Here is a 12398-nt window from a genome sequence, read left to right on the forward strand (position 1 = left end):
TTCTCGGAATGTACTAGAAAGAAGTGTCTTACCTCGGTGGAACTGCTTTTATTTTCCAACATAGTCTGCCTGTAGACTAATGCATTTGGTCCAGCGATGTTCCAATGCCTTGATCCCATCTCGAAAATGAGATTCCTCCAGGCCTGCAAAATACCTCTCTAATTCGGCTGTCAGATCTTCCGTTGTAGGAAATCTCTGTCCACCGAGGTATACAAAGTTTTACTGTACCAAGGGCCAATCTCAACTCGTGTTCTTATTATTATCATTTATTGAGAAATCATATAAATATATACATAGCCAAAGTAGATTTAAAAAATAAATAAAGCAATAGCCAAGCCGTCTGCTTGACCGTGTTCTTTGAAGCCTCAGAACTGTTAAGGGTCTTCTGCTGGTACTTTCTATTACTATGCTACAATGCAGCTGATTCTTTTATTTACCCAAGCGTACGATAGAGCGATTGTTGGACCTGCCATAAGCCTCTCTAGTAGCTGCAGGGCTTTTAAGGGTCAGTCCCTTTTATTGATTAACATCTCTACCTACGCCAAATCCAAATGCTGACTCTATTTTATCCAAAATGTCTTTTTTGTTTGTATGGAGCACTTTATTTAATTACTAAATACTAATAAATAATGAAAAACCGGTAATAAAAGGGACCTTTTTTTTTGCTTGTTCTAATATCCGGCTGAAATTACCGATAACGATGACGTCATATCCGTCTGAAACAAGGGTGGAATTATTGTCTTTCTGCTTCACCCACCCAGACTGTAACTAGGGTGCCAACCGTTCTACATCGTCATTAGTTGTTCTACTAATTAGACAATCTCCGTTGTCTTCGTTCGTTGTGTGGCTATTGCGAAGTGGGGCTTCTCTGTTATAATCAACTCGTGCTAGCCGCTCACCTGGGCATATTATTGAATGCAATTCATCACGTTATGACAGTTAATAACGGGAGAAAGATCTACGGCAGAAACACGCCGTGACTTTTTCCCTATTCACAATTCTCTCAATTGTAAATTCTCAATTTTTCAGGATTTAACACCAAAAAAAAAAATTTAGGGAGCATTCAATTTCGAATATTTGAGACCATCGCAAAACTTGCGCTTACCCAGTGAAAAGAAAGTAAAACTGCTGTAAAAGCCAGATGTTAATCAATTCAATCCTCTCATTCAACGCCTTAAGAAATAATCAGCAAATTCAAGCTAGGAAATACTCGTATTTATTAAAGCTTACTGTGTTACGCACATTTCGTTAATTGATTTGTTTGTTTTATTGCAGCACCAGCTCGAATGATCTGATCTCTAGGCGAGGAGTGTTCAGCAGGCGACATTATGGCAGCGTGGAATTGGTGAGTGAATTTACCCTAACTAACGTGTAAAGCAATTCTAGACGTTTGCATGTTTTCACCTGAATACAAGAGAACTTTGTTTTCTCTATCAGAGAATATTCTGCCTACCTGGATCCAAGAACCTAGACAGCATCCTCCTACCTGTACCTCTGGAACCTACCTCTACAGACAAAAACAACCTGTTGCGGACACACACACACGACAATCTCTTATTAAAAATCTCAAGCTTGAAAAAAAACAAATTTAGAAGTTTCAAAACATTTTTTAAAACCACACATCATACTGAAGTGATAGCCGAGCGGTTAGACGCTAGATTCGCAAAGCTAAGATTATTGCGGTACTAGGCTATATTCCCAGTATATACCTTTAATGGTTAATATGAGAAATTTATAGTAAAGTATGTTTGCTAGTCGCCACGATGGCCGAGCGGTTAGAGGCTAGACCCGCAAAGCTAAGATGTATTGCGGTACTAGGCTGTATTCCCCGGTCTATACCTTTAATGGTTAATATGAGAAATTTACAGTAAAGTATGTTTGCTAGTCGCCACGATGGCCGAGCGGTTAGAGGCTAGACCCGCAATGCTAAGATGTATTGCGGTACTAGGCTATATTCCCAGTCTATACCTTTAATGGTTAATATGAGAAATTTACAGTAAAGTATGTTTGCTAGTAGCCTCCGTCCACTGCACCTAATTTGGTAGTTGGATGTAAAGCCAGCCTGAAAAAATAGGCAATTACTTAATTTTTACATTATACAATAAATACAGTATCAAGAGTTAATCCAGGCCAACTGCCTATTTTGCAATAAACAAAGCCACGCTCATGACCACTGGACCAACCTTTTAAGAATGTATAATCGTATTTTAATTTAATATCAGCATTATATTTCAAGTTTAAGGTTGGCAGCATTGTTGGACTAATAATAATGAGCTAGAATTTTCATTATTGTTTTTTATTTTTAGAGTTAAGAAAGCAGTGTGGCACCCCAGGGACTGCTAATCGATACTAGAGACCCATAAACCAAATCTCAGCGCTACTGAGTTGTGAGAGCTATTCTCGAGACTAGGGCTGCGTTCACTATTCTTAGAGTCATTCATTTCCATTTGCAGCTAATTGCTTCATGAATTGTAAAATACTTGCGTTTTATTTACTTTATTAGCTGGTACTTTATTAGTGCTCCTCTTCTTGTTCGCTTTGATTAAACAATCTGTTCTCCTTCTTACTCTTTCTTTGTTATACTAGTGCGGAACTGTTACGATCATTTTTATGTTGACTGTTCACCGGAAAATGATATGCCATGTGGTCTGTTTGCAAAGTTTGTGTGTCTGTAAAAAATAATCTTAAAATCATTTGAACTCGCAAGGGTTGGTGTTGGTGTAACGGTCGCGAACGTGGTTTTGTTAGTGGGAGATCCCCAGTACGAATCCTGCTGTGTATAGATAATCTTTATTTGTTAGTAAAGTATGCGCTTCCAACCTCGGTCTACGATACCTAATTGGATGTTAAGCACTGCCTGCAAAGAAATAGGCGATTACTTTACTTTGAAACTCGCTGTACCACTGCAGTGGAAACTGTGCAGTGAAGGAACATCGTAAACGGTGAAGATCTCGAGCTGACTGCCGTCAGGCTAAAGAAATTCTTGGCCTGTCAAAAACGGCTATAGTTGGTTTTAGCAGGTCCCGGATCCGGCCAGTTGGTTCAGGTTGGTTGAGTGGACATGCGAATTTAGCGTATCATCTTTTCAAATACGGCCAGCCCCAGTCTCGTCAATCTGCGCTGGCTGTGGTGAGTCCAATGAGACTGTGCGGCACTTTGTAGGAGGTGTGTCCCGTTTATTCTGAAAACTAGATTTCTCGTCTTCAGGAGGTTAAATGTCTCCCTACCGGAGATTGTGGCATCTGGTAATCTTAACCAGAACTCTCTAGGTTTATTCCAGTGCCCTGGGCGATTGAGTCGCCATGCTCCCTAGCGTCCTGTTAATACTTTATTAATTTATTATATTAGCATCTGGGCAACTTCTAGCCGGATTTGTTGGTCTTGAAGCCCCGGTATCTCTCATGAGATGAGGGGCGGGCGGGGAACAATGGGAACCATTTTGGATTGCCTGCGCTCCTTTCCCTTTTTGGTGAAACCGCCCTTTTAATACAATCTACAAAAAAAATCTACCACTGCAGTGGTACTTTGGAAGCAATCTCTCTCTCCCCTTCCCGAACTTGAACCAGAAGACACAACTCTGGGCGGGATGTTTTCCTCTACGTTCCCCCACCAAAGCCTCCTACTCCTCAAAATCTTGAGCGCAGCATAACTTTTAGAAAATATACTCACCTTGATAATGTGGTTAGCTTCGTAGTACCGCACAAAGATCTCTTCATGATCTACGTTCCACTCGTTAAGTTGCGGTTGGAAGAAGGCTGAATGAATGTCTTCATTGTGTCACTTGATAAGGAGAGGGTTAAAACAAAAAAATAACAAAGCAAAAAAAAAAACAACATTACGAGGATTCTCAGGACTACCCGTTCGTAGTCCGTAGGTAAAATCCGTTGAACACCATGAATAAAGTGCGGTAGGTCATGAGAGTGGCACAGTCCAGGGGAGGGCTTTTTAATAATCTGCGAAAGCGGTAGATGAGATCAATGGAGTTGCTCTTTGTCCAGCAGGTGTCAAGGCCTCTCTTTTCCACCCACACACTGGACAAGGTATCATGTTTACTGAGCACGCACTGAGAGATCAAAGGGCAGCGTGCCCGCCAGGGGACGCCATGGAATTCAGTTCTGCTCTCTCTGCCTCTATAAAAATATCCTACCACTATTATTTAAAAATGCCCCCAAGGTTTTTCCGCTTAACCCCAGAGCGCAGCAACAGCATGAATTCCCATTCTTACTTTAGTAGTTATCAAATACAATTGGCATATCAAGCTCATGTATCCCCACTTTGAACACCCAGAATATTTCTATCAATTCAATAACATTAACAAACACTTCGGTCACTCTGTCAGCAAGTGTCGTGTGAATGGGAAACAAAATAATCGGAAGTCAGCTGAGAAGTTCAAAGTGAATCAAACCTGATGATGGATTTAAATCCGAAACTTAAAATGTGAATTTTTCTATCCGAAAATGTGAATACATTCTTTTAGATTATCTACTTTTGCTAGTCGCCACGATAGCCGAGCGGTTAGAGGCTAGACCTGCTAAGATGTATTGCGGTACTAGGCTATATTCCCAGTCTATACCTTTAATGGTTAATATGAGAAATTTATAGTAAAGTATGTTTGCTAGTCGCCACGGTAGCCGAGCGGTTAGAGGCTAGACCCGCAAAGTTAAGATGTATTGCGGTACTAGGCTATATTCCCCGATCTATACCTTTAATGGTTAATGTGAGAAATTTATAGTAAAGTATGTTTGCTAGTCGCCACGATAGCCGAGCGGTTAGAGGCTAGACCCACAAAGCTAAGATGTATTGCGGTACTAGGCTATATTCCCCGATCTATACCTTTAATGGTTAATATGAGAAATTTAAAGTAAAGTATGTTTGCTAGTCGCCACGATAGCCGAGCGGTTAGAGGCTAGACCCACAAAGCTAAGATGTATTGCGGTACTAAGCTAAATTCCCCGATCTATACCTTTAATGGTTAATATGAGAAATTTATAGTAAAGTATGTTTGTTAGTCGCCACGATTGCCGAGCGGTTATAGGCTAGACCCACAAAGCTAAGATGTATTGAGTTATTAGGCTATATTCCCAGTCTATACCTTTAATGGTTAATATGAGAAATTTATAGTAAAGTATGTTTGCTAGTCGCCTCTGTCCACGACACCTAATTTGGTAGTTAGATGTAATGCCAGCCTGAAAAAATAGCCAATTACTTTACTTTACCTTTACTTATCTACTTCTTTTATGTTTACTTTTTTCTTTTTTTCATTAGAATGCGGATGTCAGGCTTTAGATTTGATTCTCTCACTGAAATTGTGAGGCTGAAGAAAAAGTAAAAGTGGAAATCATGAGAAAATAGTGAAGAAAATTCGTGGAATGTGATTGTGGGTTGTGATCATTTGTTTGTAGATGTAGAGGAAGCGCTGCATATCAGTTTTCTTGCAAGGAAAATTCGTATTATTAATAATAATTTAAAAAAAACTATGAAAACTTCAATATATGGTTAGCAAAGAAAGTAGTTATTCCTAATAAGAGATTTCTCTTTTTTTCAGTTACCGCAAGTCGAAGCAAATGGCCAGGATGTCATCGGAAGAAGGTTCAGAGTGGAAAGCGGTGAAACTCTTGGAAAAGATGAGGTATAATTGTTAAGGAAATGGTTTTTTTTTTTACGGGAAAATTCTTTTCTTGAAATTTCACATGATTACCATATTGCTTTGAGAAATGTGAAAACTGAACATAGTCGCATTCTCAGTGTAAATGGTTCCATGGTTCCTTCATCGATTAAAAAAAAAAAATCTTTGTGAATCGTGTGGTTAATTATTGTAGACTGGTCTTTGTTTGTGCTAGTTTAATGTTATACCTGGAAGTACCTCCAAGATCCTCGTAGGAGTCCAGTTTCTCCTGAGGAAGAAGATTAGGTGTTATGGTACTGCCCAGAATGCCAATATAAAAGAGCATGAGGAAGAAAAATATTATCAGACTTTGATGGTTCTGCTAGAACCGGGCTGGATTTTGGGATCATTGATGGTATTTATTCGTAAATGTGAAAACCTTTTCTTAAAAGAGACTTCCTTTGGAAGTCCAAGATCCCTTGGAATTAATTTATTTATTTATTTATTTTTCTTGGGGGGGGGATAATCTCAAAGATGGCGCCAGCAATTATCTTTAAACTTTACGTATTAATCTTGGTCTGGAACTTTTATTTTTGGAGAAGTTTTTCCAGGACATACTCCATAAAGGAAACCGTTGGTGGGAGGAGAGGGTTGTTTATTCTAATCAGGAAAGTCCCGTTTCACTGTAACTTGCAGTTCTGCGTGTTTTATTTGGAATGGGGGGGGGGCGGGAAATCCCAAAAACAGGAAGTTCCTCGTACTGAACGGATTTTCCACTTCTCTGAGGTTTCCTCTACAATGGTGAATCGAGTGCCTCTCGTAGAATAATATAAACAGAACTGCAACAGGATAACCATCGGATTGATTCCCGTAATTGGATAGGATGAGTTCCTGCAATGATTATTGGAGGATACATAATGAAGAAGCTGTTGCTAGAAGAATAGAGAGCGGACAGACAAAAACTCATTAACCCGTCCAATGGTGAGGAACGGTGGTGGACTTGGCGCGCGTTGTTTCTTCACCTATGTAACCCGATCTCTTTGGCACACTATTGGCAATCTCTTTGTACCCCGTCCACTTTAACTTCTGTCTGTCCGTCCGTCTGTCGGCACTCCACTATAGCATGCCAACTAGTGCATTAAAAATCAATAATTACACATGATTGTTCTGTTGATGATTTCCTTTTACCCATTGTGTTTGCAATTTTCCACCTCTTGAGGCTTTTCCTATCGGCTACTAAAGTTCCACTCAAATGAAAATCCATTCACTTGACATTCTACCAAAATGATTCTTTTGAAAAGTTGGACTTTATTTTTACTAAATGTTTGGTGGTTTATTTTAATGACTTGGTGGATATGATAGTGCGTCAAGGACTCAGAGATAAAAGCCGAATTATATTAACAATGATTTATTTACGGGTTGCTAATAAATATTTAGTTAGAGGCTAAACCCGCAAAGCTAAGATGTATTGCGGTACTAGGCTATATTCCCCATCTATACCTTTAATGGTTAATATGAGGAATTTATAGTAAAGTATGTTTGCTAGTCGCCACGATAGCCGAGCGGTTATAGGCTAGACCCGCAAAGCTAAGATGTATTGCGGTACTAGGCTATATTCCCCATCTATACCTTTAATGGTTAATATGAGAAATTTACAGTAAAGTATATTTGCTAGTCGCCACGATAGCCGAGCGGTTATAGGCTAGACCCGCAAAGCTAAGATGTATTGCGGTACTAGGCTATATTCCCCATCTATACCTTTAATGGTTAATATGAGAAATTTATAGTAAAGTATGTTTGCAAGTCGCCACGATAGCCGAGCGGTTATAGGCTAGACCCACAAAGCTAAGATGTATTGCGGTACTAGGCTATATTCCCCATCTATACCTTTAATGGTTAATATGAGAAATTTATAGTAAAGTATGTTTGCAAGTCGCCACGATAGCCGAGCGGTTATGGGCTAGACCCGCAAAGCTAAGATGTATTGCGGTACTAGGCTATATTCCCCATCTATACCTTTAATGGTTAATATGAGAAATTTATAGTAAAGTATGTTTGCTAGTCGCCTCCGTCCACGACACCTAATTTGGTAGTTGGATGTAAAGCCTGCCTGAATAAATAGCCATTACTTTAATTTTTATTATTATTATTTTTATGACACTTCGATCAATGTTCCAAGAAGAGAGATTGAGTCCATAATCCAGGATGATCACTCCGCATTAAGAAGAGATTAACTGAGTAGTTAGCGTATACTGGATACCTACACATTACTGGCTCTTAGATTTTCTCTTTTTAGGAGCTTCTTCTTATAGCTTCTTACTGTCCAGTCTGTAACGAGAGAGAACATTGTCCAAAGGCCGGCATGCACTGAAAGATGCTCCGGGTGCCAAAGACCTGAGATGTTGATGCCTGTAGTTAAAATATATTGTATATATGTATATGTATTCCCTGTAATTCCCCATTATTTTAAAGTGGCCCTCTAACTAAGAAAGTTGCCCAGCTCTAAAATAAATAAAGAATTCGAATAGTAAACTGTAAACAGTGATTTTTCACTGTTTAATCGAAAAAATTAGTAGTTTAATATTTTTACGTTCCTTTAGTGTACTAATTACAAATAGTAAATAATTTTCTTATATTCTGTTAAAATAAATTTTTATTCTATGGGAATTGATTTAATAATCGATCAATTAAATTTAGTCGTAGTATTGCAACGGAAGTAGATTTTAAAAATTGTGTTTTCACGTAAAATACTCGTTGTAGGGTTCTGAAGGAAGTACTGCGGAAAATTCAAATATGGCGTTTAGGTTGTATCACGACTCATTTTCCATAAAATCATCCATGTCGCCGTTATTTCAACTAACTGTGGCTTCAACAGGAAACTGTGTTAAAGAAGAAAACTCTCCAAAGGTTTGAAACGGTTAAAAGGTAAACTCACAGTGAGTTTTACACGCGACGTTTTCTTTCTTAATACTACCACCACCTTAAAGAAAGTTTTCTAGTTAGTGGTGTTTGTTGTAGTTGGTGAGTTGGTGGTCCGGTAGATGGTTGACCAGTGTAGGTGAATTCATTGAGGGCGATTCGATTACCCTCGCCTGATTGGTTGTTTAAAAACAGAGAGAGTTGAGATGGACTTTGGTGGGTTGGTAGGGGGTGGAGAAAAAGAGGTAAAGTGTATTTATCTTACGGTTTGCTGAAATTGATGGCTAGCCTGACTAGGTTGGGGACGAATTTGATCGAGGCAATGTGATCAAATAAGCAGTGGCCTGCTGTGCAGACAGTCGACACTCTCTTCAGCGCCAGACCAAACACCGCTCTGTGATTGAATTATCTTCCACTGTGTGCCGACCAAACACTCCCATCTTGTGGCATTTCCGGGGCGGTTGGCACATCTTAGCTGTAATTCAATAACTCGCTTTAATTAATTACTTATTGTTATTCCATTTACGCTTTTAGTTAGTAAACTATACTTAAACATAAATAAGACACTTTTATCGTAATTTCTATTTCTTCTTCCGATTAGTAAAGGCAAGTATTGTGATCGTTAGAAATTTTTGGGATTGTGTTTCTATCGGAAATAGTATACACGGTAGCCGAGCGGTTAGAGGCTAGACCTGCAAAGCTAAGATGTATTGCGGTACTAGGCTATAAGCCCAGTCTATACCTTTAATGGTTAATATGAGAAATTTATAGTAAAGTATGTTTGCTAGACGCCACGATAGCCGAGCGGTTAGAGGCTAGATCCGCAAAGCTAAGATGTATTGCGGTACTAGGCTATATTCCCAGTCTGTACCTTTAATGGTTAATATGAGAAATTTATAGTAAAGTATGTTTGCTAGACGCCACGATAGCCGAGCGGTTAGAGGCTAGACCCGCAAAGCTAAGATGTATTGTGGTACTAGGCTATATTCCCCGGTCTATACCTTTAATGGTTAATATGAGAAATTTATAGTAAAGTATGTTTGCTAGTCGCCACGATAGCCGAGCGGTTAGAGGCTAGATCCGCAAAGCTAAGATGTATTGCGGTACTAGGCTATATTCCCAGTCTGTACCTTTAATGGTTAATATGAGAAATTTATAGTAAAGTATGTTTGCTAGACGCCACGATAGCCGAGCGGTTAGAGGCTAGACCCGCAAAGCTAAGATGTATTGTGGTACTAGGCTATATTCCCCGGTCTATACCTTTAATGGTTAATATGAGAAATTTATAGTAAAGTATGTTTGCTAGTCGCCTCCGTCCACGATACCTGATTTGGTGGTAGTTGGACGTTAAGCCCCGCCTGATAGCTTTACTACTATGTGCTAAAAAAAATTTTTGTAAAGAGATTTTCTTATACCTTATATTTTACCAGTCATAGCACGCAAGTTTATTATCCCTAACCGATTCAGGCTTTCATTCATCTTCAGAGTGGAATATGTTTTGTAATGTAATGAGTCAGCAGGTCTTGTGCAAGACAGTATACTTAAGTGAAATCGAAATCTCTTCATCAAACTGATTGTCGTCAAATTGTATTCTTAAAATCGAGTGAATCGTACAAACAACGACAAGTTCAATAAAAGAATATAATATTTTATTCACTACAAATATTTGCATCGTTACATCGTTTGATTTTCTGATCCAATCAATTCTTTGTTTCTTTTTGCAGATATTTGGTTCGCCAAGTACCCCAGTGTTGGAGAATCCGGAGTACCAAACAAGATGGTACTTTAAGTACTTCCTGGGCAAGTGTAAGTGAAGTGTTAATGTAATCTAATGGGCGTATTTAATCTAGTTTTTTGTAGTGTAGCATATTTACGACACTGTGCTAGTCGTGTGCAATCGCTAAGGTTGCCGAGAATGCTGGATATATGATTGGTCCTTTTCTCGCTGACAGTGGCTTATGTATCGTTAAGTTTCGTGAAATTTATTCTTAAGGAACTCCTGCACCTCTATCTTCGTTCTCTATCGAGCAGTAATCAATTATCTTGAAGCTCGGGTGTGCTAAGTCGCTTTTAGCAAATAGTAAAGTTGTAATTTTCCATTTCCTGCTAAACTTAATCAAGCAATTATACTTAATTTTCCATTTTCCTTCTTCTTCTTCTTAGTCCATCCTCTTACCTTGGTGCTCACAATTGTTCCTCTTTGGCTAACATCCTCAACTATCAAAATCACCCCAAGTCAGCCTGTTCGATCACTCTTTCCTAGAAATCTAAATCGATATAATCTCTTACGTTACTTATAAGTCAATGAAAACTGATTTATTGTCTCTCTCTCACTTTTCCAGTACATCAGAACTACGTGGGCGTGGACAGTGAGAAAGTACCATTTTTCCTCAGCGTGGTGCTCACCGACACAAACAGCCAGTGCGTACCGCAGTATCGGGTGATACTGTGGAAGAAAACGGTAAGCATCATTTTATTATTTTTCTTTCCATGATTTGCAAATAATTAAAGGGGGCCCCTCAATGAGCTGTTTCATAAATTTAAGAACAATTTTTAGTAAAGTTCTCGGCCATTTTAGATTCTATGACGGTGCTGTGGAAGGAATTTTGTTTTTCTTTTATTAATGTACGTCACAGTAATGGAGAAACTGGAATATCATGACGACATAAGCTTTACTTAGAAAAGGCTGCTTACAGCCTAGGAACGCCCAGGGTCTTCCATCCTTCGGCACAGGTCGCATGTCATCTTCGAAGTGTTGGGGATGTAGCAGTTAGGGATAGCTCACTCCCTAACTCCATTACTCTCCCACTGCTTCCCTCAAACATCTTCTCCTATATTCTGGAAATGAATTCTAACTAAGGGATAAGGTCTGGAGGACACCCAACAGTCTTTTCCCCGAATTTGTGGCTTCAGAGCAGTATTATGGCATTGATAAACTACAATTTAGTTTATTAATAATGTATCAAATCTCTGTTGGCATGGTTACCGTTTGGATGATTTAGGGCGCACGGAAAATCTGTCTCACCTACACGCCGAACAAACCGTTGACAGTGAAACAGATATTAAGGTAAGTTAACTTTGAATTTTAACCATATTACACCTGTAAAGATATAAAATATTATTATAATTATATTGTAATTTAGGTATTTAAAGTTTAAATAGTTGGCCCTAGAGTAAGTAATGTAAGTTTGGGTGGGGGGGGGGGTCCTGAGGTGGGCGTGGAATTAAGCTTTGCGACTTTGTGAAGCAAACTCGCGCTTGTTTCTTGTTTCTCGATATTCGTAGACTAAGGCGTCTTGGGTACTTTTAAGGTCCTACAGTACGTATATAGAGGAAATACCATTGTATATTAATTTGACGCGGTACTTCAGAAGTATGTTTGTGATTAGGAAGTATGATTGACTTCCTGTGGCCTTGGCTATCAAAGAGGAATTTTTAACCGCAGGTTATTCTAGCTTCCGGTTCTGATAGGTCATCTAAAAATCTTTGTGGCATCCCGTTCACAAAGTCTTCTTTGCGTGGAGTTTCTAATTACCTGTATCATAAAAGTGTCACTTCCGTTTGTCGATAAACTAATTGACTGTTAAATCAATGTAGCATTGGAACTTCCTGCTGACTTCACATTGTATAGAAACACACATACAGATCGATCAATCTCAGTATTTCCGGTGTAAACTTATAATCGAAAATCTGCGCATGAACAACAATACTTAGAAGTCTTACTTCTCCTTACGAATGCCACGAGTAGAAGTGAAACAAAGTTTAAAAAAGAGAGATAAAAATCAGTTAATTGGTACTTCCGGTTCAGTGATATTCATCGATAAGATTCCGTCGGGTCCCACGAAAGGTTAATTTTGCGCTTTCAGCAATGTTT

General features: G+C 38.9%; 1 protein-coding gene across 9 annotated transcripts in view; it reads left to right on the forward strand.

Moving 5' to 3' along the window:
- The window catches only part of LOC141452258 (GTPase-activating Rap/Ran-GAP domain-like protein 3), a 387611-nt gene that overhangs the window by 355512 nt on the left and 19701 nt on the right, over window positions 1-12398 (forward strand). For all 9 annotated transcript variants that reach the window (XM_074124265.1, XM_074124241.1, XM_074124223.1 and 6 more), the window contains 5 exons: window positions 1276-1345; window positions 5546-5629; window positions 10249-10330; window positions 10867-10985; window positions 11527-11591. In XM_074124265.1, coding sequence (XP_073980366.1) covers window positions 1276-1345; window positions 5546-5629; window positions 10249-10330; window positions 10867-10985; window positions 11527-11591 — 420 coding nt within the window. The remainder of the gene's footprint in view (window positions 1-1275; window positions 1346-5545; window positions 5630-10248; window positions 10331-10866; window positions 10986-11526; window positions 11592-12398) is intronic.

The sequence above is a fragment of the Rhodnius prolixus genome, unplaced genomic scaffold (genome assembly GCF_049639745.1).
Source record: "Rhodnius prolixus isolate KJV_2025 unplaced genomic scaffold, Rpr scaffold_1, whole genome shotgun sequence".
NCBI classification, from domain to species: domain Eukaryota; kingdom Metazoa; phylum Arthropoda; class Insecta; order Hemiptera; family Reduviidae; genus Rhodnius; species Rhodnius prolixus.